Below are 27,296 nucleotides of genomic sequence, written 5' to 3'. Positions count from 1 at the left end.
CCCTCCAAAACCAGAAGACAATCTGAATGAACTCATGAATAATCCATGCTGGCAAAGGCTTAAGCAATTAGTTTTCTCCTAGACAACTTCATCCTGGATGGGTTCAGGTGCAGGAGGGTTCCCTAGGAAAAAGAGGTCCTTGGATGTGTGAACTAACAGCTGGTTCACAGACAGCTGGAATTGGTGTCAAAGCCAGGATGGAAGTGAGCAGAATTACCCAGGCTTGATCCTGTACAATCTTCCTAGCTCATTCTGGAAATGGAGAAGGAAAGATGGGATGGCATAAATCAATTTGTCTAAGGGAATGAAGACACCTGAAAGGATTACACATATACTTTCCTCACACCCCCACCTCACCCCACCAACATGTTGGGCAGTACTCCTGCTCCTCCAACACAAAATGAGTTGCTTGTAATTGTATTCACCCAGCTTGCCTTTTATATAAAAGTGTCTGAGATGATTATCCTCCATTTTATTTACTTGGAAGGGGTTAATAATTGCCTTCATCTAGACAATGGAGTTGTAAGTTCCCTGCTACCACATGTTTAAATAGGTGGTCATTGTCCTGTTGTCTATCAACACTGCATGATTTCTGATCAAGGAATAAAGAGTGTGTGTGTCATGATTGACCCAAGCTCTGAAAGACTGATGATTAGACTATATTACTCTTTGCCTTTGAAGGCTGGCATAGCAGCTATAGAAATTCTGATGGTGAAATTGTGATGTCGATATCCACCATTGTAGCAAACAGAGGACATTTTTTGGAGACATAACCATATTGTTCCTATTCTCCTATGCATCCTAACTGTGTAAAAGGAAAGCCGGATAGTGTTTCATGTAGAGTTGAATGCTCTGTACTGTCCTTATGTCTGCGTAGGACATCATCAAGCCCAGGATTTGAAGGGCATGCCACACAACACTGCAGGAACATGGCATGCCTTGAAAAAATATTTGTTTTACCTCCAGAAGCCTATTTGTCCCAGTGAGATAGGAATTTGACAAAGTGGTTAACCAAGTCTTGTGTGAGGGTCAGAAAGCTTCTCTTATAATTCATTGCAAAACCATGTTCATTTGACAGCACTAGTTTGCTATCTTCCATTCTGAGATGAAGAGTATCCCGCTAGTAGGTCATTCTTGTAATGGGAAATATTGGTTATGATGACTACCATGAGGTTTAAGAAAATCTGTGTGATAGATAAAGCTCTAATGTGTTCGTCACATACTGGTATTGGCACGTCTGACTTCATTTGTCACGATCCATGAGAAACAAAAGTATGACTTGCTCTGAGGAAGAAACAAGAGAAATGTCCCCAGTGCTAGAGAACATCTGAATGGCCTCCAAGGCTTCCAGGTTACTGGATGGATAAGATAATAGGGAGAAAGCTGGTACGGAACTAGAGAGGCAGCAAAGTCCAGCACTACCACTGAGCTCTTGGTCTCAGACAGCTGATGTGGTTTGAAGGCAGATTGTAAATGGGTGGGTGGGTGGATGGGATGAAGAATACATCTGTTCATACACTGGTCATAAGGTCTAAAGGAACCCAACATAGTATGTTCTCACTGAAAGTCTGCATGCATTTCACGGGAAGAGGGGTTCCAGAGTTTTAGGTTAGCTTTTTGGTCAGGTCACCTGGATGGTTAGACCTTGTCCTGGCATTGTGAAGTGAAGAAGAGGAAGAAATTTATCCATGATAGAAGGATGGCTGTTCTGAGGACTTCATAGCTTTGCATTTCTTCAGAAACGCCACAGGACCACATAGACTACCTTTGAAAATGTTCCATCTGGAGAAAATCCCCTGCCAGGCTGTGCTGGCTCCTCTGTCCTTATGGAGCAGTTCCAGAAGGATTAGCAGGTCACTAAGCAACTTCCCTCATCTCTCACAGGGACTACTGGCTAGAGGTGGAGAAAGAGAAACACTAGTTGCAACAGAAAAGGCCACGCAAAAAACAAACAAACAAAAAAACCCACCCCACCAACAGGAAAAGAGGGCAGCCTGAGCCACATGGGCTCAGGCAAGAGAATGAGTTGCCCTGGAAATCAGCTGAGCCAATCCCCCTTGAGGCGTAAGTTGGCAAAGTTGGCTGAGAGCCAACGAGGCTATCTGTCAGAATCCAACAGGTCACAGAAGGGAGGAAAACCGGAGGAAAAGACAGAGGAGGGTAAAAGGCAATAGCAGTTCAAGAAAAAGTATCACTCTTGTACACATTTCTGCAGGTACCCACTACAGAAAGGTGTACAAGAGTTAGTCAGAGCTGCCTGCACTAAAACGGAGGCTGCATGCAAGAGGATTCTTTGTTACCTACTGGCTTTTACAAAGGAGTGTTTAGGTACTAACATTTGTAACAAACTGCCTCAGTAAGTCAGAGGGTGGGGGTCAAACCTTTAGTGATTATAGACTAGTGGATGTAAAGAATAATAATTTTTAAAATTCTACAAAGAATAAAATTAAGGAAGAAATAAGGGAATAATCCACCCAAATGATTTTAGCTCATTTTTAAAATGGTATCCAAATTCTCCTTCCAGAAGCCAAGTTTTTGCACATAACAATGAAGATTTATATGGAAACACTACCAAAAGCTTTCTGTGACTACAATGACCCTAGCAAGCATAGTCTAATGTAAATTCCTAACTTCTCCTTGTATGTGTTACACCATTTCTCATCCCCTGGTGTTGCTGAACATTGCTAAAATATGTTGTGTAATTTTAAATATATTAAGTTCCTGCTAGGACTATTTATTATTAATAATTATTATTTTTATTTGGGCTCAAGTCTTTTCTTTACCTGATCTTACCAGACAATCCAATTACAAATAATTTTGATTCTTAATGTGCTGATACACTACAGTCATAGACTTTAAGGCCAGAAAGGACCATCGTCCGACCTCCTGCACATGCCAGGCCACAGAACCTTACCCATCCACTCCTGTAATAGACCCATAACTCCGGCTGAATTACTGCAGTCCTCAAATCATGATTTACAGACTGTAGTAACTCAGAGAACCTACCCATCTAGCGTCTCATCTCTTGCCATGGATTCCTCATGAATTTGGAATACAAAGTAAACAGCTTTACTACAGTTTCCGAGTATTCATACGCAAAGGGACACACCAGATACCTGACTCCAATTATGTGCTTTGGAAGGGAAGAGGGGAAAAAGTATGCATACAAATTTACCTTTAACAAAAACATAAATGGAGGTGTTTAAACTCTCTTTGTTTTTGCATATGTATCTGCCTGTATCTTTGGCTGATGCATTTTTTATGTTCCACTCCTTATTCCTGAAATGTCTTGGCTTTCCTGAAGGGTCTGAGTTCTGAAAATCCCAAGTCACTGGACCATCATCATTGCATCTCAGTCTTACTTCTTGTCCGCTATTCACAACTAAGGAAGATTTTTCTGGAGTAATAGAAGGTATTGTGCCACCTGGAAGAGAGACAAAAATGCCGTATATATTGCTATACTTATTTGTCATGTTTTAACAAATGAAAATATTTACCTGAACCTTTAAGAATAATTTTAGATTTTGTGCCTTCAAAAATACAAAGTATTACACTTAATTAATTCTACAAGTTTCTGTAGACAGCTCATAACTAAAGACCGTGGCCCATATGCACAGAGCTTACAGCCACTGCAGATGGAAACTGGGTTAAATAGTTGTGACGAAGTGGGACTGTTTTTAATGTTCCCCCTAATACTGTGTGGGTGCCTCAGTTTCCCCTGTGCATTTCTTAAGCCTCTAGGTGGTCGGATAAAGGCCAGTGTGCATAAATCACCGACCCTCTGTCTCCTAACAACAAATGGCCAGGACCCTTCTCCCCTCGCAAGGAAATAGGTAAAAGTGAACAAAGAGATCGGGTGACCTCCTGGCCCGGGAAAGAGCCAAAGCCCAGAGGAGGAGGGGCTGGAGGGGGTTTTCAGTTTGGAGTTGGCTGGGGACTAGGAGTGAGGGCAGATGGGGGTGTCGGGCTCACTGGGCCCCAGAATGGACCCGATGTTGGGGTCCCGTTCGCTGGACTGACAAGCCCTGTTTTAGACTGTGTTCCTGTCATCTAATAAACCTCTGTTTTACTGGCTGGCTAAGAGTCACGTCTAACTGCGAAGTGGAGATGCGTGCAGGGCCCTCTGGCTTCCCCAGGACCCTGCCTGGGCGGACTCGCTGTGGGAAGCGCACGGAGGGGCATATGCTAAATGCTCCCAGGAGAGACCCGGGAAGTGAAGCCGTGTGAGCTTCTTGCCCTGAACACAGTCTGCTCCATGGGAGAGGAGGCTCCCCAAAGTCCTGACTGGCTTTGTGGGGAGCAGTTCCAGAGCATCACCTGGGGACTCCGTGACAATAGTCTGGAAAGTGTTCCAGCTAAAACAGTTTATGTCATGATTTGGCTTGTCAATGGGGACAGAGCAAACAATTTTAACATGAAACTACATTTGTAAACTTGATTCTACCATGATTTGGTTTCAAGAGCCAACAGATGACCGCTGATTGTATTTTTAATTGTGTGATGTCGAGTTCTAAACTCTCTTTGCCCAATATTTATTATTGTTTTAGCTGCTTTGCAATAGGAACTGCAACCACATCTATTCTGTAAGTGGATTAATTATATGAATATATATGGCTTCAGTGTAAAGTTTACAAGACATTTATTTTCTTTGATGAAATACTAATTTGTAACCTCCTACAGAAGTACTCAATATTATGCAGGTATTCCTACACCTCCTGTTGCAACATTAGAGGAACTGTTTTCTTCCAGTAGAGCTAGCCCCCTCAAGTCACAAAAGTATCATCTCTTTCACTGCACATACCCTGGTCTACTCTGATTGCAGTTTTAAAAAAGATTCTGAGAAAGTATTGCTATGCAAACTATTATCCCCCAAATGTAAAACATTTTCCCACCCAAAAACCAACAAAGAGCCTATTAAGGCCTACTTGTCTAAAATGTATTTAAATAAGCCAAATAGTTTTTTTGCTGAGCTAGCATACCCCATGTTTTAGCCTAAAGAAATTCAAAATTAATCTAGAAAATGGGAGTTCCTATGGGGAATGAAGACAAACTCTTACTAATGTTGTCCTGTCTGAACCACACATATCATATTAAATTTATGCAAATTATGCTGAGGTCTTGTGACAGCAATCTATGCCTATCCTGACACCCTTAAGAATATGTATTTAGTCAGGTCAATGACCATCTGTTTATCACATGATAACTGTCCATTTAATACATTAAAATACATTAAAAAAATTTCAGCCAGACTTGATGACCAATAGGCACATATACTGGTAGAAATATACTGCAGTTGGCGATACAACTTCCATTTGTTTTCTTTCAAAAACACACACTATTCTGATGTGGTGAATTTTCCTACAAATAGGGACAATGCCACAAGTTCAATCAAAACACGCTATAATTAGTTTGGACCCGATTATATTCCAGCCTTAATTCATTTATTTCTCAGCTTTAGTGGCTCTTAAGGGTATATAAATGGATTAAGATCAAGTCAGATAAATGCTCCTGTTACTGAGAAATCCAAAGACAATGAAAGAGTATAAGGGAAAGAATGAAGGTCAGAACTCCTTCAGATTTTAACTACTTTGTTTGCAGTCTGGATTTCTGGACTGAGATCTCTCTGTCACTGCTAATTAAAGGCATTTATCACTGCTCAACTAGAAAGATAAACCTTTTCCTAACATTACTGGAAATATTCCATATGAAGATCTTCAACCCATACATACAGAAACAGCAGAATCTGTATGAAGTATCCTAAAATATAATCATGTCCACTTCCAGCAAAGAGGCAGACAACATCGCTACACAGCCATACTCCATGTTCATGGCTCTGCCAAACTTAGTCTGCTTTGACCCACTGAATGCATATAATATTTCAAGTCAGGAGTTCAAAGTCTACTATATTTACAGTAGGCCCCATCTTTCAAGCTGCCGAACACACTCAGCTTCCAGCAGGTACTGAGACACAGGACCTGTCCCAATGTTTACAGCAAAGCCTGTATGTCCAGTGTAGCAATGTAAGCTTCATGTGCTGAGGTTGGGGGGAAGGAAAGGAGCAGTGGGAACAAACATACCATAGCATTTAGAAAGCAAAATCCATGACTTATGAATGCTCCAGTAAAAATCTACATTTCGGGGTATTGATACAAAAAATGCAGAACAATTATTTCTAAGCCACATAGAATAATAGGCTCCTGCCCCAAACTTTTAACAACCTAAATTAAACTTAATGTACCGAGCGATGTCATCAAACTAAGGATCTGATCCAAAGCTCATTGAAATCAATGGAAAGACATTGCACGTGTGTCTGCTAGGGAAGGGAGTTGGGGAGTTGGAGAATAAGGGTTACAAAAGTAAAAGACAACAAGATATGCTTTGTATTACGCATCTAAATATCTCTGATCTTTAAAAAAGAAGACTAATTAACTTAAAGTAGTATGGTTTATAGGTAGTAAGTGGGATGAAGACTGTGTGTGTATATGTCTCTGGGAAGAGTGATCAAGTGATGGAAGCCTGAAGATTTTTTTCAACAGCTTCTGATCCTCCTAATCCCAAACAGATTGTATACACCTTTTTAACATCAGAAACAGGACTATGCCTACAATTGGTTTTGAACAGAGCTGGGGCACATGCAGGAGCAAACTACAGATACATGAAGTTAGTGTTCCATAGCTAAACAGTCACTTTCACCCACCCCTATTGCCTTAGTTTATCAAAGCTTGTTTAATTATTAAAATGCTGGGATCAACTGTGAGCAATTTGAAAAAAGAACTGAAATACCCTGGAAAAAGCTTCGTAAGCCACAAAGTTGGGGGATAGGGTATATGGCAATAGCGACTTCTGCAACAGAAGGGAGAGCTGGAAAATAGGGCTGAAGGAATTAGAGAATGATACTGCTCTAGATAATACTGATGAAGAGAGAAATAACCATCACAAGTCAAAGTGAAGGGATCCTACAAAGATCAGGAGATGTAAAAAACAAAACAGCTTTGCTTCTGGAGTGTGTAACAGTGGAAAAATCTTAAGTGAGGAATCTTGGATTCTTGTTAGCTTCAAGCCATTTGAGCTTTAGTGCTTGTGTAATAGGGAAAGGCACTGACAGGTGGAAATTTACATCATGTTCGTAAGCACCTTTATGTTGCCCCAAGCTACCAAACACATAAAAGAGATTGCATTGCAGTTGAAGAATAAGACTAGGGCCTTGTCTACACTTACTGGGGGTTCGATGCGTGGTGATCGATGCATTGGTGGTCGATTTAGCAGGAAGACCCACTAAATCGACCGCATATCGCTCTCACAATGACTCCTGTATGTCACCAGAACGAGAAGTGTGAGGGGAGTTGATGGGAGAGCATCTCCAGTCGACATCGCGTAGCGTAGACCTCACAGTAAGTGGATCTAAGTACATCAACTTCAGCAACATGAATAACGTAGCTGAAGTTGAGTAACTTAAATCGATCTCCCCCTGAAGTGTAGACAAGACTTAGGAGTCAGGAGATCTGGGTTCTACTCCTAGCTCTGACATGGGCTTCCTGTGCAACCTGGGCCCAATCACTTAAACTTTCTGTGCCTCAGTTTCCCCCATTGCCATACAATTATCAAATATTAATGGAATCGGGAGTTTATAGCAGGTCTGCCATGCACAAAAGTGACCAGGGTACACTTTCAGAAGTGAGTCTTAGAAAATCTGTATGAGAAGATTCTTACACATTAAAGATAGATCAGCCAAAAACCCCATCAGGAATATAACTTAGTTGAGCTTTACAGTAGAACCAATATCATGTGAAAGACATTAACTGAAATGTAAATACACACTTCAATATACAGATTCCTAACATTCTAATTTTCTTACAATTGTTATCTTTTAGTTCAAAAGACATGTGGCTGGCGAGACGAAGGAAGTTGGGAGACTAAAGGTGTTTGCCAGCAGATGGAGAAAAGGAGGTAGGATGTTGGTTCCCCCTCTCCCCCCCTTAACTTGCAAGTACTCTACAATGAAGAACTCGCCTTGGGAGGAAAATGGCATGTTACCAACATCACTACTACTCTTCCTCTGCCTGCTCCTGAGGGGGCCCCCCACCAGTCAGGGCATACTGACCCTGGAGGCTTCTACCCAGGCCCTGGTCTTGACCTTCTGGGAATGAGGCCTGCACGTCCCCGCCAACAAAAGCAAGGCAAGGAGATCACCTCAGTGAGAGAGGTGTCTGTTGGTGGAGTCCCTCAAGAAGCAAGCAAGAGAGCTGCAAAAGGAGGTAGCTTGTCTGAATATCACCTGGGAGCACAAGGATTTCATCAGCAGGATGCACAGAGGATGTTAGCTAACTACAGGTAACTACAGCAGCACAAGAGGAAGGAGAACCAGCTGCTCTACGAGGAGGAAACTGGCTTCTGGCCACTTGGGGAGTAGACAGTGCTCCACCCCTACCCAGGTTCCCCATCCATCATGGTCAAGAACCAGTAGAATATATTGGAAACAGGCAGAGAGGGGCAGATCCCAATGTCTGAAGAGGAGGAGCCACCAGCCGCAAGACTGAAACACTGAACGGCCACTGCACCAAGAGGAAGAGGCACAGAATGCTGGTGGGCAAGGACTCCCTTCTGAGGGGAATGGAGGCATCCATTTGCTGACCTGACAAAGTCCTGGGAGGTGTGCTACCTGCCTGAAGCCCACATCCAAGCCATTACAGAAAGGTTCTTGAGGCTCATCTGTCCCTCTGACCACTACTCCATGCTGCTCATCCCAGTGGGCACTAATGATACTACCAGGTATGACCCTGAGTAGATCAGCAGTGACTACAGGGCTCTGGGAACAAGGGTGAAGGAGTTGGGGGTTAAAGTGGTGTTCTTGTCCATCCTCCCAGTTGAGGATAAGGGCCCAGGCAGGGACACATTTATTCCAGAGATGAATGCCTGATTGTGCAGATGGTGTTATTGGAAGGGCTTTCAATTCCTTGACCATGGGATGCTGTTTTCGAGAAGGAGGATTGGGAAGAGATGCAGGGATGCTATTTAGAGGGGACATGGGGGGGAGCCTTCTGCCTCCCCTCTGCTCCCCCACCCCGGAGTTTTGACACATGTCCTAGCCCCACTGTGGAATGTGAGTTCTCCAGAGAAGAGGTGCTGCTCCCAGCTTGTGCCCCTGGGGCAGGGAGTCAGTGTTTTGTTTACAAACAAAGGCAGGGTGATTAAGATAAGAAAGGGCTGGAAATTAAAAGTTAAATGAGTCTTTAAAAAGGAATCCCTCTGCGGGGAAAGGGGGGCTGTTGAAGGGGACTCTGAAGAACTACCTGTTTCAGAAGATGGAGGAAGCAACCAGGGAGGCAGCCATTTTAGGGTATGTCTACACTGCAAACAAACAAACAAAACAAAACCCTAGCAGCAAATCTCAGAGCCCAGGTCAACAGACACAGGATCATGCTATCGGTCTAAAAATAGCCATGCAGACATTTGGGCTCGGTCCAGAGCCTGGGCTCCGAGACTTTCCCCCCTCTCTGCTATTATAGTCCCATAGCATAATCCCCAGAAGCCCGTCAGTTGACCTGGACTCTGAAACTCATTGTCATGGGTCATCTTTTTGTCTTCCTTCCTTTCTTTTTTTTTTTTTTCAGTGCAGACATACCCTTAAATTTCATTCTGATAAAGAGGGAAAAATTGGGTGCAAATCTGAAGGTGGAACGCCATTTGGGGGTAAATGATCATGAAATGGTAGATTTCATTGTTCTAAGGAAAGAAAGGAATGAGAATGGTAGTATATTGACAATGGACTTCAAAAAAGCAGAGCTTAACAAACTCAGAGAACCGGTAGGTAAGCTCCCATGGGAAGAAAATCGAAGGGATAAAGGAGCTCAGGAGAGCTGGCAGTTTCTCAAAGACAGAATATTAAAGACATAACTGCAAACTATCCCAATGCAAAGGAAAGAAAGAATAGTAAGAGGCCAATATGACTCCATCAGTAGCTCTTTAATTACCTGAAAATAAAAAAGGAATCCTACAAAAAATGGAAATATGGACAAATTGCTAAGGAGGTGTACAATAGAATAGTATACGCATGTACGGACAAAAAACAGGAAGGCTAAAGCAAAAAATGAGTTACACCTAACAAGAGACATAAAATGCAAGAAGATGATCTTTAAATATTTTAGGAACAGGAGACATATGAAGGAAAGTGTAGGTCCTTTACTTAGCGGGGAAGGACAGCTAATAACTGATGACATCAAGAAGGCTGAGATATTTAATGCCTATTTTGCTTTTGTCTTCACTCAAAAGTGACCAGATACTCAACACAATTAATATTAACGAAGTATTCAAATTGGCAAAGCCTGATGAAATTCATCCTAAGGAACTAGCAGAAGGAATCTTGGAACTGTGAGCAATTATTTTTGCGACCTCTTGGAGGACAGGTGAGATCCCAGAGTATTGGAGAAAATTAGTATTTATCTTTAAAAATGGGGAAAAAAGATGACCCAGGGAATTACTGACTAGTCAGCCTAACTTCAATACCTGGAAAGATACTGAATAAAATTATTAATCAACTTGTAAGCACCAAAAGGAAAAAAAAATTATAAGCAATAGCCAACATGAATTTGTCAAGAACAAATCATGCCAAATCAACCTAATTTCCTTCTTTGAAAGGGTTACTGGCCCAGTGGATAGGGAGGAAGTAGTAGATATGATATATCTTGATTTTAGTAAGGCTTTTGACACAGCCCCATATGACATTTTCATAAGCAAACTAGGGAAATTACCATATGGTGGGTACACAACTGATTGAAAGACCGTACTCAATGAGTAATTATCACTGGTTTGCTGTCAAACTGAGGATGTATCTAGTGAACACTCACAGGAGTCAGTCCTCGATCTGATACTATTCGATATTTCCACTAATTACTTGGATAATGAAGTAGAGAGAGTATGCTTATAAAATCTGCGGATGACACCAAGCTGGGAGGAATTGCAAGCTCATAGGAGGACAGTATTAGGAATCAAAACAACCTCGACAAATTGGAGAATTGGTCTGAAATTGACAAGATGAAATTCAATAAAGAAAAGTTCAAAGTACTACTCTATGGAAGGAAAAATCAAATGCACAACTACAAAATGGGGAATAACTGGCTAGGCAGTAGTACTGTTGAAAAGGATCTGGGGTTATAGTGGATCACAAATTGAACATGATTAAATTGTGAAAAAGGCTAATATTCTTGGGTTTATTAACAATAGTGTTATATGCAAGACATGGGAGGTAACTGTCCTACTCTACTGGGCATGGGTGAGGCCAATTCTGTGCACCACACTTTAAGAAAGATGTGGAAAAATTGGAGAGACTCCAAAGAAGAGCAACAAAAATGATAAAAGGTTTAGAAAACCTGATGTATAAAGAAAGGTTTAAAAAACTAGGAATATTTAGTCTTGAGAAAAAAAGACTGAGTAGGAACTTGATAACACTCTTCAAATATGTAAAGGGCTGTTATAAAGAGGATTGAAAGCCAGACAAGAAATAATGGGCTTAATCTGCAGCAAGGAAGACTTGGGTTAGATATTAGGAAAATCTTTCTTAATATAAGGATAGTTACACACTGGAATAGGATTCCAAGAGAGAATGTGGAATCCCCATCATTGCAGGTATTTAAGAACAGGTTGAAAGAACACCTCTCATTGATGGTCTCCTTGGTCCTGTCTCAGCACAGGAGTCTGGACTTGATGACTTCTCCAGGTCCCTTCCAGCCCTACATTTCTACATTCTCTGCCGCGACAGCGCTTTAACTTTGCCACTGTAGCCTAGCCCCAACTTAAGTTGCTAGTGTAGACCAAGCCTTAGAAGGCAAGGTTGAAAACTCAACCTTTTCATTGCTGTCACCAAACACATGTTGCAGAAGCTGCACAAATCAGACTAATCTTTCTCCAGAACGAAGTATTTGTTGTCCAACATATTTAACAAAGTTAGTATATGTTGATCATGCTTATTCCAAATAATGGTGCTCCTGAGCTACTTCTTTAATAGTTGTATTGAAGTTTTGAATTCTTGAATGCTCATGGTCACTAAGGGAAGGACAACAGGATAAGATTAACATAGGTACTGATGTTTATGAAACTTGGGCTTGGAGTATGTCTACACTAGGGTTACCATATTTCAGCGAGCAAAAAAGAGGACGGGAGAAGCCCCGCCCTAGCCCCGCCCCTGCCCCTCCCAGTTCCCGCCCCCCCTGACCTCCCAACCCTCCCCCCGTTCCTTGTCCCCTGACTACCCCCTCCTGGGACCCCTGCCCCTAACTGCCCCCCAGGACTATCTAAGCCTCCCTGCCTCTTGTCCCCTGACTGCCCCAACCTTTATCCACACCCCCACCCCCAGACAGACCCCTGGGACTCCCACGCCCCATCCAACCACTCCCCACCCCCTGACAGCCCCCCCCAGAACTCCCAACCCATCTAAACCCCTCTGATCCCTGTCCCGACTGCTCCGATCCCTCTCCCCACTCCTGCCCCCTGACAGTTCCCCCCCAGAACTCCCAACCCATCTAAACCCCTCTGCTCCCTGTCCCCTGACTGCTCCGATCCCTCTCCGCACTCCTGCCCCCTGACAGCCCCCCCCAGAACTTCCAACCCATCTAAACCCCTCTGCTCCCTGTCCCCTGACTGCTCCGATCCCTCTCCCCACTCCTGCCCCCTGACAGCTCCCCCCCAGAACTCCCAGCCCCCTACCCCCCCGCTCCTTGTCCCCTGACTGCCCCCTCCTGGGACCCCTGCTCCTAACTTCCCTCCAGAACCCCACCCCCTACCTAAGACTCCCTGTTCCTTGTCCCCTAACTGCCCCCTCCTAAGACCCCCCCCCAACTGCCCACCAGGACCCTACCCCCTACCTGTACCCTGACTGCCCAAAACTTTCTCCACTCCCCCCAAAAAGCCCCCCCCGTTTCTTGACTGCCCCCTCCAGAACCTCCCTGCCCCTTCTCCTGCCCCCCTTACCCTGCTGCTCAGAACAGGGTGTTGGGCTCTGTGCGAGCCGGACACGTGGCTAAGCTCCCCAGCACAACAAAACCCGGTCCCTGGCCCTGCACAACAAAACCCGGTCCCTGGCCCGGACCGGGTTGCAGGGGAGAGCTGCCCTTGTATCAGCACAAAGTGCTCTCGCTCCCGTTTTGCTACGCTGCATGGCAGTAACCGCTCCCAGTTGCAAAAGGGGAGGGCTGCACTTTGTGCTGAGACACTTGCTCAGAATGCAGGGCGGAGCTCCTCTCCAGCTGCTCCGGAGTCCAGCCCGGGACTTTCCTGCAGCCCTCCCAGCCGCTCCGGGGGAGGGGGGAAATCCCGGACATTGTGAGTGCTTTACAAATTCCCCCCGGACGCTATTTTTAGCACAAAAAGGAGGACATGTCCGGGTAAATCCGGACGAATGGTAACCCTAGTCTACACTACCCACAACACAGCACGGCCACAGCTGCGCTGTGACGTGGGCAGTGCAGACACACTTTATCGCCAGGGGAGAGCTCTCCCGGCAATAAAAAACCCCCACCCCGAACGAGCGGTAGTAGTTTTATCGCCAGGAGTGTGGCTCCCAGTGATAAAGCGTTGTCTATACTGGCGCTTTTCAGCACTAAAACTTTTGTCACTCAGGGGGGTGTTTTTTCACACCCCTGAACGACAAAGGTTTTTTCACTCAAAGTGGCAGTGTAGACACAGCCAGAGTCTTCAACAATCTCTGTCTTTTAACATTAACTCCCTTATCTTTTAAACCTAACACACTGAATAGGAACACAATGAAAGGCGCTGATGGTGACAAGAATTAAGGTATTACTTGTAAAACCCCCAACCGAGTGCTCCAATGAGGTGGCTGGGCCCTGTTGGAAAGCAGTGGCTGCGTAGCAAGCCAGAAACTACAGAGAAGCTGGATGCAGAGCAGAATCCCAGTAACTGCATGCAGAGCTTCCATGGGGGGGAACAGGCTGTGACTGCCAGACGTTACAGCTGAGTGCAGGTCTGTGCAAGATTTATGAGGGAGCGGAGCAGCAGCAACTGGGTAGGGAGCCAGTGCGTAGGGTCCCCAGTGAGAGACATTAAATGAGCCTGGCCTGGAAACCTGCAAGTTCTGGTTTGCTTGTATAGAGACTGGACTGGAGAGGGCACCCCAGGCCTGAAGAGTCTTAACTCTCAATTAGACTGCCTAGAATGCCTAGCTGCTGAAGTACCTGCATTGCTTCTCTTGAGTTGCAGTACACCTAGCATGCTACTGGGGTATGGTATACTCCAGCACTGAGCAGTCTCAATAATTACAATAGCAACAAAGCATTCTAGGTACACACAGTAGTCTTCTACAACAATGAATGGAGATTTTGTGGTAGCAATCTTTCAATGATGCTGTGTTAAACAGAATTAATCCTGATGCACAACTGGACTAAATCTGGTTAGAAAGAATGTCTGAACTTAAAACAATTTAAATGGTTAATTCTTACTAAAATGTACAACAGTACAGATCTGTAGTGAATATAAACATGCATTCACCCAAATAAAATATTTGCTTGCAGTAACATGTAAAATTTGATATTTTACATGTCCTCTAGAATGACATTACCTTCTAATGTATTGTTTTCTTTTTACTCTAGTTTTCTAAATTGCTAATCAACTAATTGCTCCAATAGTTATTTTTTGCAGCCATTATACATTTAAATAAACAAAATACAAAATAATTAAGACAGAACAATTAAAATGGATTGAAAAGCATGCTAATGGACAAAATTAGTTTATTCAAATTCTGTTTTTCATTCATCACAACATTTGCTGGTCAATTTGCTTAATGGATTTTCGATCTCCTCTTACGCTTTTTTGGTGACATTTACTTTAAAAAGTACATTATCTTTTCATTCAGTTTCCATTTTAAAAGAATGTTTCTTGTAATGAGCACAAGCTCGAAATGTTGCTTTCTGGATTTTTGTGAAAAGGTAGTTTCAACAAAGGCAAGTGAAAAAACTTGGAGCATGTAGTTTTTTCCCCTCGGATTGCAATTGGAATCAATGGTTATTTGGAAAAAGCTCAATTAAGGAAGGAAACGTAGGATTTTTGGCAATGTGAATGATTATTATTTCAAGCCGTGGCAGCAACTTTATCAAATGGTAGCAATTTCATTAAAGGAGCACTGGTAGTCATCTATGCAGCGCCTTCAAAGGGGAAAAGGATACCAATAACGGTATAATTATATTACTCCTACATTGGACCACATTAAATACCACATTAGAGGACCAAAGCTTTTTACTATCGCTACATATTTTATTTTGTATTAATTTTTTCAACAAAATTACAGCAATGAATAAGCCACACTATATGTTATATGCTTTATGCTTTTAGGTTCAGTTTTCATTTAGTGAAAAAATTGACACAAGAAAGACCCAGACCCAGACTCATGACATTAGTGTATATTGATTACAAAATGTTGTTTTAGTCATGACCTATCTTAGGCCTTGGCTACACTGGTGCTGTACAGCGCTGCAACTTGCTGTGCTCAGAGGTGTGAAAACGCCCCCCCCCCCAAGCGCAGCGAGTGCAGCGCTGTAAAGCGCCAGTATAATCAGCGCCTGCAGCCCTGCACGCTCGCTCGCAGTGCTGCAAGCTACTCCCCTCGGAGAGGTGGAGTACATACAGCGCTGCGAGAGCTGTATGTACTCCACGCCACGGCAGCTCTGTGAATTCCCAAGTGTACCCAAGGCCTAAGATACTCACATGGCTCCATTACCACATTATGAAAGACATCACACTTGCATATAATGCATCTATATGACACCAAGTTTTTGTTTGTTTCCGCATTTAATTGCCCATGTCAACAAATTTTCTTCATTGCATCTGTGTTTGAAAATTTTTATATAGTTCTGAATACTCTTTATATATATTTCCATTTTCTAAATATTCATAAACTTTGCTAATATTTGGGATGTCGCTACCCATTTCTTGGTGTTCACTCTAAGACTAAACTCTTCTACCAACTTGTGTATACATATTTTTAAGAGGGGCATCTCTTTGTACTTAGGTCTATAGAAATGCCTTTGTACATATTGCTCTAGTATATATTTTTTATGATTTGTGGCCAGGAAACACTATGTAGGGCAGATTAGCTGCTGGTTGGCAGCATCTCCGGAATTTATACCATGGTTAGCAAAACCTGCTTCATGTAGTCGTTCTAGAATTCGGTAAAATCTGTGTAAAATTTGGTTTTGGAAGTGTCATACAGATAGTGAGTCAGATGCATTTCTGACAATCTGTCATATTTCTTCCTACTTTTGACAAGGAAATATAACAACTAAACCTCACATTTTAACTTTTATCTCAGATGTCAGCATATATTACAAATAAGTCATTTATATATATTACGTGCAAAGTTGTCTTTACTTTCCTAATATATTAACACAATCCTCTAAGAGATTTATTTTTCTATGCACAGTTTAATTGCTTATGCAGAGTTGATTGTAGGTAGTTGCCCATAGAAAGTGCCATGTCATAGAAACAGGTGATATGTTTTGCACAAGACATGGCAGGAATCTAATTAGTCAGTATTTATTGCTTGTTTATTTTTACATCTACTTGTCCATCCGCTTATAAACACACCTACCTTTGTGCTATCTAGCTAGAGGTATTTTCATCTTTGGCAAAATTAAAGAGGCAGTGAAACAGATTCTGACCGCCACTTACTCCAGTGTAGCTTCATTTATTCAAAGGAATTACTATGGATTTACACTGGTGTAAACACTTCCAAATCTGGCCCTTGTATTCAAAAAGCAAATGACTGCAATGTAGCCAAACACGAATGCAAATAAATTTTAGACAGTCTTTGAAGAGATCTCTTTGTGAGAGAGTCACCATTTATATTTGCTTAATGTCACGTAGTCAAAGGCTGTGCTTTTTTTGTAACCAACAGTTTGTTTCATTAGCTCATGGCTCAATCCCAATTTTACCACACATCTGCAAGCCCCCTCGAGCTCATAGTCTACACAGTGTATATATTGTGTACTACACTTCCCTAGTCCAGCTCTGCATACAATCTGGGATCCTACGGACATCCCATACAGGCCATCTCCACCATGGCCCCACCGCCTGCTTGGAATGGCGGTAATAGAAGAGGCCACGAGATCTGTCTGCTGTAAAGGTGGGGCCAGAGGACCCACTGTTGCTCCTCTTCAGGGAGGCTGAGACCTCCCTCCTCTTCTCCGGCACACTGCTCTGTCCTTAGGGAGGCTGTAGTCCAACCCAGAAAGAGGAAGACTGTAGCCTCACTCATCCAGCAAAGGATCCTGTGTCGTGTGTGTACATCTGCCATCTCAGTCAAGAGCCCTACTGGGTTGGTAGCAGGAGCCTCCCGACTACACACACACGGTCCTCTGTTAAGCAAGGTTTTGAAGTGGTGGAAGCACACTCTACTTCTGGACTACAGGCTACCTGGGTCATTCCTCTTGCTCAGGCCAGTGCTCCTTGTCTTCAAGCAGGAGGGATAGGTTTTGATCTAGGAGGAGGGAAACTTCAAGTTTCCCAGTACTTCAGAAGAGAGTCATGGATATGCACAAGGCGGGCTTCCTGCCACAACTGCAATTTGAATTAATACAATTGCTCCAGTGTAAGTGGCATCCCATATTGGTATCTTGCATGGATGGAGTGTGCTTTATGGGTGGCACTTGAAAGTGTCCAGCTATTTTTATTCCCTCAATTTGTCCTCTTTTTACTGCACTGTAATACACTCTTTCAATATAATATTAACATAGCTGTGAAGATATCAGAATTAAAGAACAAATTAGCAATGCATTGTACAATACCTGGAAATTAGTTATGGAATAGGAAGCCTTGAGATTCTGTGCTACAAATAAATAAATAAATAAAATAAAAAAGCCTACCACCCTATGGGGAAGAAACATTAATTTTGCTGAAGTTAATGTGACATTTCTAAGTTACAAAATTATGCTTTTCCAACCATCAAAAGAATGCTTCTATTCCACATCTGTGTTGCCTTGCTAGCCAGCTTCCTGGGTTTAACAACAGTTTTGTCCTTCCTATCCAACTCCCTTTAAGCCAAATAGTCATACTGCAAGTAGTCAAAACGCAGTGGTGCCTACTCTCCGAATATTTATGAGTCTTGCGATATTTGGATTTAAGAAAAAAAACAGCCCCACCTCCTGGAGTCATGTGAATGTGAGTTTTGGCTTTCATTACGAAAATTTGCAAGTTTCTAGCTTTCAGAGGAAAACTTGAGAATATTACTAATGGCACCCTAGAAGCTCAGAAACCAGAAAAATAGAAAACTCAAAATGCATTATTTGAAAAAAAAAGTGATTTATAAGGGAATATCATGATTTGGGTTGTAAATATGATTTTTGAATGTTTAAGGTTGGCAATATGCAAAACAACATTTGTTTCTGAGTGTTTTACACTTAATTTGGAGCTTTTTCCCTTACAACTCCTTAGTTTTCTGAATGACAGGAGATTACTAGTGAAGTTCCTCTTTAAAGCCATCCAGCTCAGGTTCTTCAACTCAGCATTTGTATCAGGACGTTCACTTGTTAACAGTCCACTATATGCCATGAGGAATACACCAGTTCACCATATGTGGAACATTGCCAGGTTGAGACTACTACCGACAGAAAACAGAAGGAAATGTTGGTCAAAAAACACCTTTGTCATCTCTCTGCCCAACCATTATAACTCATTTATCATGCTTCCAATAAGCACTAATATGGAAAGTAACAGCCTATCTGATTCAAATCTAAATTCTCAAATTTCACTTACAAAGCTCTCAAAAACAAACACAAGTCAGCTTTATCTTCGTAAGCTTGTGCATCATCAACCTATGTTCCCTTCACCACTCATATCTATCACTACAGTTACCCCATTTATCCACTGAAGTTTTCCCAGTATCAAGTATTTAGTAGTTCTATTTCATGATTCTGTACTCAGCTGTTGGCTGAGATTTCAAATGCTAATCACTTGATGTTTTCAAATGCAAAACTACAGAAATGTGTGGTTGATTATGTTATTAAATAGCGCTTAATTTTAGTTAAGTTGCCCTCAGGTGATTTGTGAAGAGCAATACAGAGTTATTTATTGTGTATCTGCATTAGAAAAGATCAAAAACAAAACATTTATTGGGTAACCTACTTTTTGGAGTAATCCATCAAAATATCAAAGAATAAATCCACTAAGAGATTAACATTTACTGTACCTTCTAATTATTGTAACCCTGAAAATATGTCACATTCACTCTTCAAATACAGATGTTTACACTACTCTTTTATCCCTTTATGAAAAACTGCAGCAATCTTAGCCAGTGAGCAAACAATACATTTCAATTTCCGGTGTCAGATCCCAAGCCAATGAGACTACTCATGTGTAAAGTTAAACACATGCATGACTGTTTGCAGAATTGGCTTTTAATAGCAGTTAGGTGCCTAAGTGCCCTTTTGAACACCCTTCCAGTCTCTTAAAATTCATAAATAAAACAAAATACCCCAACAGTAAAAATAGCAAAGCAAGAGAGTTGTTTTAATCAGTTTTCTAACTAGTTCTGTGCATTCTCGTCAGAGTTTGATTTTAAATAATGAACAAAAGCTTTGGAATGAGAGAAAGGTTTAAATAGAAGACTGGGTTTTCACCTTCAGCTGCAATTCAGCTTTTGCCATAAACTGAACAATAATCAGAACACTGAGGAACAGAACAACAATTTTGGGAGGTGGGGGAATCAGGTAGAACACTAATCGGGTGACCAGATGTCCCGATTTTATAGGGACAGTCCCGATTTTTCGGTGTTTTTCTTATATAGGCTCCTATTACCCCCCACCCCCGTCCCAATTTTTCACATTTGTTATCTGGTCACCCTAAATACTAATGAGCAAAAACAAGGCAAAGAGCTATACATAAAATGAAAAATTGTGCCACACTGAAGACTACTTAAAGTAAAAATTATTTTCAGGATATTAGAACTCATTTCCTCTTGTCCTTTTTTAAACAGCTGAAAGAGACTTGAGGAAGTGAGTCAAAATCCTGGAAGATGTTTGTACTACACTAAAAAGAAAAACAACATCTGTAAAATAACGTGTGCATATATACATTGAGAAAGATAATGTGCAATGGCTTCATCTCTCATGCATTTACCTTCATCAGTGAAGAGTGCAGGACAGCCCAAAAGTGGTTTAACCTTGAGCAACTACTGTCTCTCCTTACCAGACCAATATCATAATAGACCTTCTGTCATGTATTGTATATAAATATGTTGTTGAGCCTCTTTGATGCTTTGAAGTTCTGTTTTTTTCCCAGATTTCTTACCTTAAGATTTTTTCAGATTATTTACTGAAAACTCAGGGTGCAAAGAAACTTTTCTTCAAAATATAAATACATAGCATTTTATGTTTAGTCTAACTGAATGATAGATTTGTTACAAAATATTTAAAATATTTTGAATCTACAAAGAGTTATACAGTAATTACAACAAATGTATACATTGTATTAAATTAAACAATAGAATATACAGAATAGAGAGGCAGCATTAGGCCACAGAAGAGAACTGGAAGTCAAGCTAGGTTGAAATTCTTCCGTTTGATGGGGCTAGGATTTCATTCCTAGAAGTCTATTCCAGACTTTGCCCCGGCTTAGTGTTCAACGTAGGTCAAGTCACAACCTTTCTGCCTCAGTTTCTCCATCTGTAAAACTGAGTAATACTTATACCTCTGATCTACATATGTGCAGGAAATATTGTTGAAACAATACAATTTATAAGAAGTTACTGAAGTAAAATGAAAAGTATGGGAAGATTCACCATAGCCTAATTGTGTTAAGAGTTGGAATAATTTATGTCAATAATAGTGGCACTGTGTTAGAAAAATAGCACACAGAAATGTCACCAATTTGTATCAATAGTATTTAAATTAGATTTGAATATAAATCCTGCTTCTTCCCAAACCCTGCACATTTTCTGTTACACAGCAATGAATAAATCCTAGAGGAATCAAATGTAGTCACATGATCACAGCAGTTTCCCAGTGACTCTGGCAGGAAAAAAGTACAGTATTGCACAATCCTTGACATTTCCATTCTGCTCCTGGCAGCGCTTCAGGCAATGATATGTGCAGGAGACGCATACCTATACTCACTGCTGTGAGGAAGGGAGGAAAACGCAAACAGAATTGCTGGGAGATGGGGGTAAAACAAACACAGAAATGGAGAGTTGGGGAATCAAATGGGTTGAGGGGCCAAACAAATAGCTTAGCAACAGTCCATGTGAATTTTTAGCAAGCTCAGTCTCTCTCCCCCGGGGCTGGCAGGCGTTGGGAACATAATGGAGATGGACACGCATCCTTCCAGGCAGACGGCACACTTTATATTATTGTTTAGTTGTCTGAATAAGAGTGTTGATGGGCTCTGAAAGGAACCATGCCAAAACATAGCAGCAGAGTGAACGGGATGAGAAGATTTCCAGGGAGTGTGGGAGGAATAACAAAAAAGGGCTAGATCCACAAAGGGATTTTTGGCACCTAGCTGCCACTTCAGGTGCCAAAATGTAGATCCTCAAACACCCTGCTCACGTCTGCCGTCTGCCGGCATCTAAAGTCCCTAGGTGCCTAAATTTTCTCTGGTAAAGTCCCCTCAGCACCTACAAAAATCGGCCAGTGACAGTGTGCACTCTGCAGTCACCTCAGGTGGATGCCTAACTCATGCCTAAGCCTCAGTGCGATCCTGAAGCTGGCCCTGCTTACCTTACCTGTGGGGAAAACCTGTGGACACTGTCAAAAGCCGTTTTACATGATCAGGCCTCACACAAAACAGTGGAGGAGGTGATAGTTCCAGGCCTGTTTATAACTTTTAGCCCAGTGGTCAGGGCAGTCATCCACAATGTGGGAGACCTGGTTCAATTTCCCACCCAACCTGATATGGAGAAAGGACTAGAATTGGAGTCATCCCCTCCCAGGAGAGGGCCCTCACTACTGGGCTGTGGAGTATTCTGGGGCTGGTCTCTCTTATTCTCTCCTGTTGAAACTGTTCCGCTGCATATAAATAATTAATTAAATATGCACAGAAGCAGAAGGCCTGGAACCTGGGTCTCTCACATGGTGATTACAATAACCACTGGGCTATAGACTCATTCTCACTCTTTTCCACAGCTCTGTGGTTAGGGCACTCTCTTGGGAGCAGAAGACGCAAGTTCAAGTCTCTACAGCAGGCAGAGGGGTGAATTGAGCCTAGGTCTTCCACATTCTGGGTGACTGTCCTAACCACAGGGCTAAAAGTTATAAGGCAAGGTGCCACCACCTCCTCAATATTTTTAAAGAGAAAGTTTAGGTGCCTAATTTCAGGAGAGTGTTCATAGCTGTGAATCCTGAGCAGAGGGAGGCACTTCCCACCTGCCAAGACAGAAGCGCCTGAAGGATAGGGCTTATAAACCCCCTCTCTCCTTGGCATTTCCTATTGGTTAGTGTAGGTGGTACCCTGTTAAGCTTGCTGACTTTTGTGGATTCCATTCTTAGATGCTTAACTCTATGTCATGCGTTGTACAGGGTGCCTAACTCAGGGATGTGAATTCTACTGGGCACCTAAACAGAAGGTGTTGCAGTGTTGAGTCCAAGTCCCCTCAGGGGAAGCCTGAAGATTCTAAAAGAACATCCCACAAAAAGAGTGTATGAACTAAAAAAAAATAAGTCAAGGGGAGAAGGTGGCACTAAACTGAGATGCAGAAAACACAAGGACAGGGAAAGAGCACAAAATACCAGCAGTGAAGCGAGGGGCTGAAGACATGAATGGCTTAATTTCACAGGAGAAACCATATTAAAGTTTAGTTTTGTACCAACTCATTCTCTTTTTGCAAAAGTGAGGGAGAGGCAGGGGAGGAGAGAAACTCTTGACTATCTGACAAAGAAATTAAGTGCGATATAAAACACAGACACACACATACACCACCCCCCCCACACACACACACACATATAAACAGACACTTACCCAAAGACAAACATTTTTACTATAGTGAGTCTTACATACTATTCACTTCTCATCCCATTCTAATTCATTAATTCTCATTCACAATTGACTTCTCATCAATATTAGTAAATTCATCTAAGGTGCCATTCAAAGCAAATAATTCCAGAAAATGTGTCTGAATCTAATCAAGTAAGTAATCAAGAGAAAGAAATAACCTCCCCTGCACCTTCTACTCCTTGACACAAGAGCCTTGATTTGGTGACCTTCAGGACATGTTGCAAGGCTGACCTGTTTTCCCAGGCTTTTCCTGAGGAAAGGAAAGGCTGACTTGAAGGTCAGGGACAACCAGAAGACGGTCTGGGATCAGAAATGGTATCTGGAGGTTAGTAGACATCAGGGGAAGTTAAATATAATAATCTTGTATATGCTTACAAGAAGTTTGGAGAGTAACCTCTTGTGGGAGGGGTTGTTTGTTGTTGGTTTTGTGGCCCTTTTGACCCAGGTAATTTCTGAACAGAACTAGAGCACTGAACTGGTATTTTATAAATGTAAATAAATATGGGCTAGAAACTTAGGCGAGGCCATGCTCAGCTTCACCACACCTAACTTTTAAGTCCCTAGAAAATCATTGGGCCTCAAAGCCTGAGTTTGGCACCCATGCACCCTATACAATGAATGGGGAGAGACAGGCACCTTAGAATGCAATTCACAAAAGCCAGCATGCCAGGTGATGCCTTGCCTAAACTAGCCAATGGGAGATACCAAGCCAATGGTTTATACTAAGCCCAGCCTTCTCAGAGACAGGCACCTGTCTGGGCTGCTCCGGCCACTTGGGATTCTCAGTCTTGGTCTACACTTAAGGTGACCAGACAGCAAATGTGAAAAATCGGGACGGGAGTGGGGGGTAATAGGAGCCTATATAAGAAAAAGACCCCCAAATCGGGACTGTCCCTATAAAATCGGGACATCTGGTCACCCTATCTACACTACAAATTTGTGTCAATATAACTATGTCGCTCAGAGGTGTGGCTTCTCCTGTCAACATAGCTACCACCCCTATGCCGATGGGAGAAGCTTCACTAAGGCCTGGTCTACACTGGGGGGGAATCAATCTAAGTTATGCAACTTCAGCTACGGAAGTCGACGTACTTAGATCTACTGACTGCGGTGTCTTCACTGTGGTGAGTCAACTGCTGATGCTCTCCGGTTGACTCCACTTGCACCTCTCGCTCCAGTGGAGTACTGGAGTCGACGGGAGAGCGCTTGGCGGTTAACTTATCGTGTCTCGACTAGACACGATAAATCGACCCCGCTGGATCGATCGCTGCCTGCCGATCCGGTGGGTAGTATAGACAATCCCTAAGTGGCACAGCTGCACCGGTGCTGCTGCAGCGCTGTAAGTGTAGACAAGCCCTCAGCTGCACACCTATGCCATTTTTTGCAAGAAGCTGGGGGAAAAGGGGAAGAAGGGCAGGAGGAGGACAACCTCCCTCATAATAACTTTTAGCCCAGTGTTTAGGGTACTCACCTGGGATGTGGGAGACCCCTGGTGGTTCACATTCCCCATAGGAAGGGATCTGCTACTTCAAGTGAATGCCCTAACCATTGAGCTATGGGAGACTCTGATATGGGGCTCCCTCACTCGGTCCTGTTGAAGTTGTTCCACTGTGGCTAAATAATTACAAAATTAAATGGAGGAAGGAGACGGCCGCTCCCAATGTGCTAACCACCAGGCTACAGAGTCTCTCTCTGTCTCTTTTTCTCTCTCTCTTGGCTGTTCCACTGTGGATAAATTAAAGAACCGTTGGGCCAGAAAGAGTTATTTGCAAGACCCCACTTTCAAGAATTGAGAGAGCAAGTTCAACCACCTTTCATTTTCATGCTTCCCTCCAGACCTTAGCTTCAAATAAGATAAGGGAGGGAGGAATCAATTGTTTTAAGTTGTCAGGTTTCCAATTTTGATTTCAACAGTGAGCTGAATTCATCCCTGGTGCAACTCCTTTAAATCATTAGTGTTATCCAAGGGATGATTTTAGGACACTGAGAACATTTGATGGTTTCTCCCTTACACATCTTTTATTAAATATTTTGATGGGGAAATCCTGAATTTGTCAGCTTGATATATCACAGTTACTGTACTGACAGATTGTCGTCGGTAGCTTGAGTTGGGTTTGACATTGCCTGACCTATACAATCTAAATCCGGATGATGGCAACTGCTCAGGTTTCACACATATGCTAGTTGAGACTAATTCTGCCACCTTTTTCATGTTGAGTACTTTACTTCTACTGCAAGTTGTCCCATTTATTTCAGCAGGACTACCTGCAGAGTCAGGTAAAACTCGGCATAAAGGTGATAGGAATTGCTATGTGCCTGAGTCTGAGTGACCTGTCCAAACAAAAGAGGGCAATAAATTAGAATGACAATGGCATGACAAGCATGCATAGTTGCTGTCCCATCCGTACCATCAACTCAGTTCTCCAGTTCACTAGGCACAGCATGAGTGAAATGACCTAAAAATCCACAAGCCAGTGCAAGAACTAGAAAGCCTCCTTTAAAAGAGGGCTTGACAGGTATTCTTACTTGGAAAGAACAGGTGATTAAAAGTTTCTCACAAGACTGACAAAATGCATAAATACGCTGACTGGGAGATGCTCTACTAAACTCAACAATGTAACAGTGCCCTCAAAATGATCTGTGTAAAATGAATGAAACCAGCGACAACCCTGAAGACTACATTTCACTTACACCTTCACCTCTGCTGCTGAAAGCCGGACTCCTGCTCTCGAAAGTATTTCTCATTACCATTTCTGTTGTTTAACAGCCATCTGACCACAGAGTCATTTTGTACTGATTACCAGACGGTTTACTGCCAAAACAACCCAACCCGGGCAGATGCAAGACCCCTCCCGCACCGACAGATAATACTTCTCTCAAGAACAAAAAGGTGGATTAACTACTAACACCCCTTCCCTAGATGTGGGAAGCACTTATACCAGGGCGCGTGTAGTGTAGCCTGATTCGCACGCCTGAATAGGAAATATTACCAAAAAATGCAGCTGCCATTTGCTCAGGAGCAGTGATTGTTTCTGCTTCCCTTACAGTAGTCCATTCGGACACTGCAATGGCTATCAAGCTACCACGCTGCCCCTCCAAAACCAATGCAAGCCTGACTTCAGGAAGCACTACAGCAGCATAACGAGACTGGGCATTGGAGGGCGGCAAGGAGAGCTCACGCGTCTCCAAAAATCGCGCTCAAGCTATTCATTGGCAGGACGAGCTATGCAAGGACTTGCCAAAGTTCGTGCAACTGAAACTCAGGTCAGTAGTCAATGCAATGCAACAAATACCCAGCCCCCTGTAGCAGGAGGGACCTCTAAGTAATGCGAGGAACCTGTCCTTTGTGTGAGCCGCTGCTTCTCCTAGTTACAGCGCCAGAGTTTTCACAATAAAGACAGCTGGTGCGGCGAGCTGGTCAATCTTTATCAATGGAGTGGGGGTAAGAAAACCAGACTTTCCTTCCCCGGCAGAGGCATAGGTGCTGCGTTTATGGTCAATGGCTCTCAGTACCATCTCCCCATCCCCCTACCCCACTACACAAATTGTTCAAGCACCCCTAGGCAGAGGAGCAGAAATAAGTGTTTGCAATTCTCCACGAACGCCTCCACGCACCCCGGCACTGCACTGCTACCAGCCCTACCTGTCCCAGCGCTGCTCTGGAAGCTGAGGTGCAAGAGCTTTGCTAGCCCCTCACCGGCGACTGCACAGCCCAAGTACCAGCGGGAGAAGCTGGATGAGTGCTGCCCCTTCCCTCCCCTCACTCGCTTCTGGGAGCAGCGCACCGTCTCCCCCTGCACACGAAGCGAGCTGTGCAGCGCGGACCCCCCAGCAGCGACTAGACCACGCGGCACAGTCCCACCTGTTGGAAAGCTCAGCAGCAGCACAGCGCCCGCCAGCTCCCAGGCCAGGTAGGAGCCTTTCATGCTGCCGCTGCGCCTTGCCTGCGCTGCGCTGCGCTCCTCGCTCCCAGCACTGACACCAGCCTCCCGCGCGCACTGACACCTCACTAGTGCGGGAGGGAGGGAGCCGGGAGCGCAGAGCCTCCACCATCCCCAACCTGCTCCTCCTCCAGCCACGCCTCTGTCCTGCCCCCCCCCCCTCCCGGATCCCAGTCCCGGGCGGCTCAGGCAAGCCCTGCCCGGTGCTCTCTCGGGCTTCTTGGCTGGGGGCCTTCAGTGCCTCCGAGCCTCACCCGGTTCCAGGGCCGTTCCCTCCCTTTCAGCTGATGCCCAGGCGGGCCAGAAACTCTGCGGTGGGCGGGGGGATGGCGCCGTGTGTCAGCGAGAGGCGCACCAAAATTAACGGGA

General features: G+C 43.4%; 1 protein-coding gene across 2 annotated transcripts in view; it reads right to left on the bottom strand.

The window, feature by feature from the left end:
- KIT (KIT proto-oncogene, receptor tyrosine kinase) overlaps positions 1-26,976 on the bottom strand; it is a 74,387-nt gene extending 47,411 nt beyond the window's left edge. For both annotated transcript variants that reach the window (XM_054030840.1, XM_054030841.1), the window contains exons 1-2: positions 26,849-26,976; positions 3,176-3,424 (exon numbers count right to left, since the gene is read on the bottom strand). In XM_054030840.1, the coding sequence (XP_053886815.1) occupies positions 3,176-3,424; positions 26,849-26,912 (313 nt within the window). In that variant the 5' untranslated portion in view covers positions 26,913-26,976. The remainder of the gene's footprint in view (positions 1-3,175; positions 3,425-26,848) is intronic.
- Between the last annotated feature and the right edge of the window lie 320 nt (positions 26,977-27,296).

The sequence above is a fragment of the Malaclemys terrapin genome, chromosome 5, assembly GCF_027887155.1.
Source record: "Malaclemys terrapin pileata isolate rMalTer1 chromosome 5, rMalTer1.hap1, whole genome shotgun sequence".
NCBI lineage: Eukaryota > Metazoa > Chordata > Testudines > Emydidae > Malaclemys > Malaclemys terrapin.
Note: the sequence above shows the minus strand (reverse complement) of the source record. Positions and strands in the feature narration are given on the sequence as shown.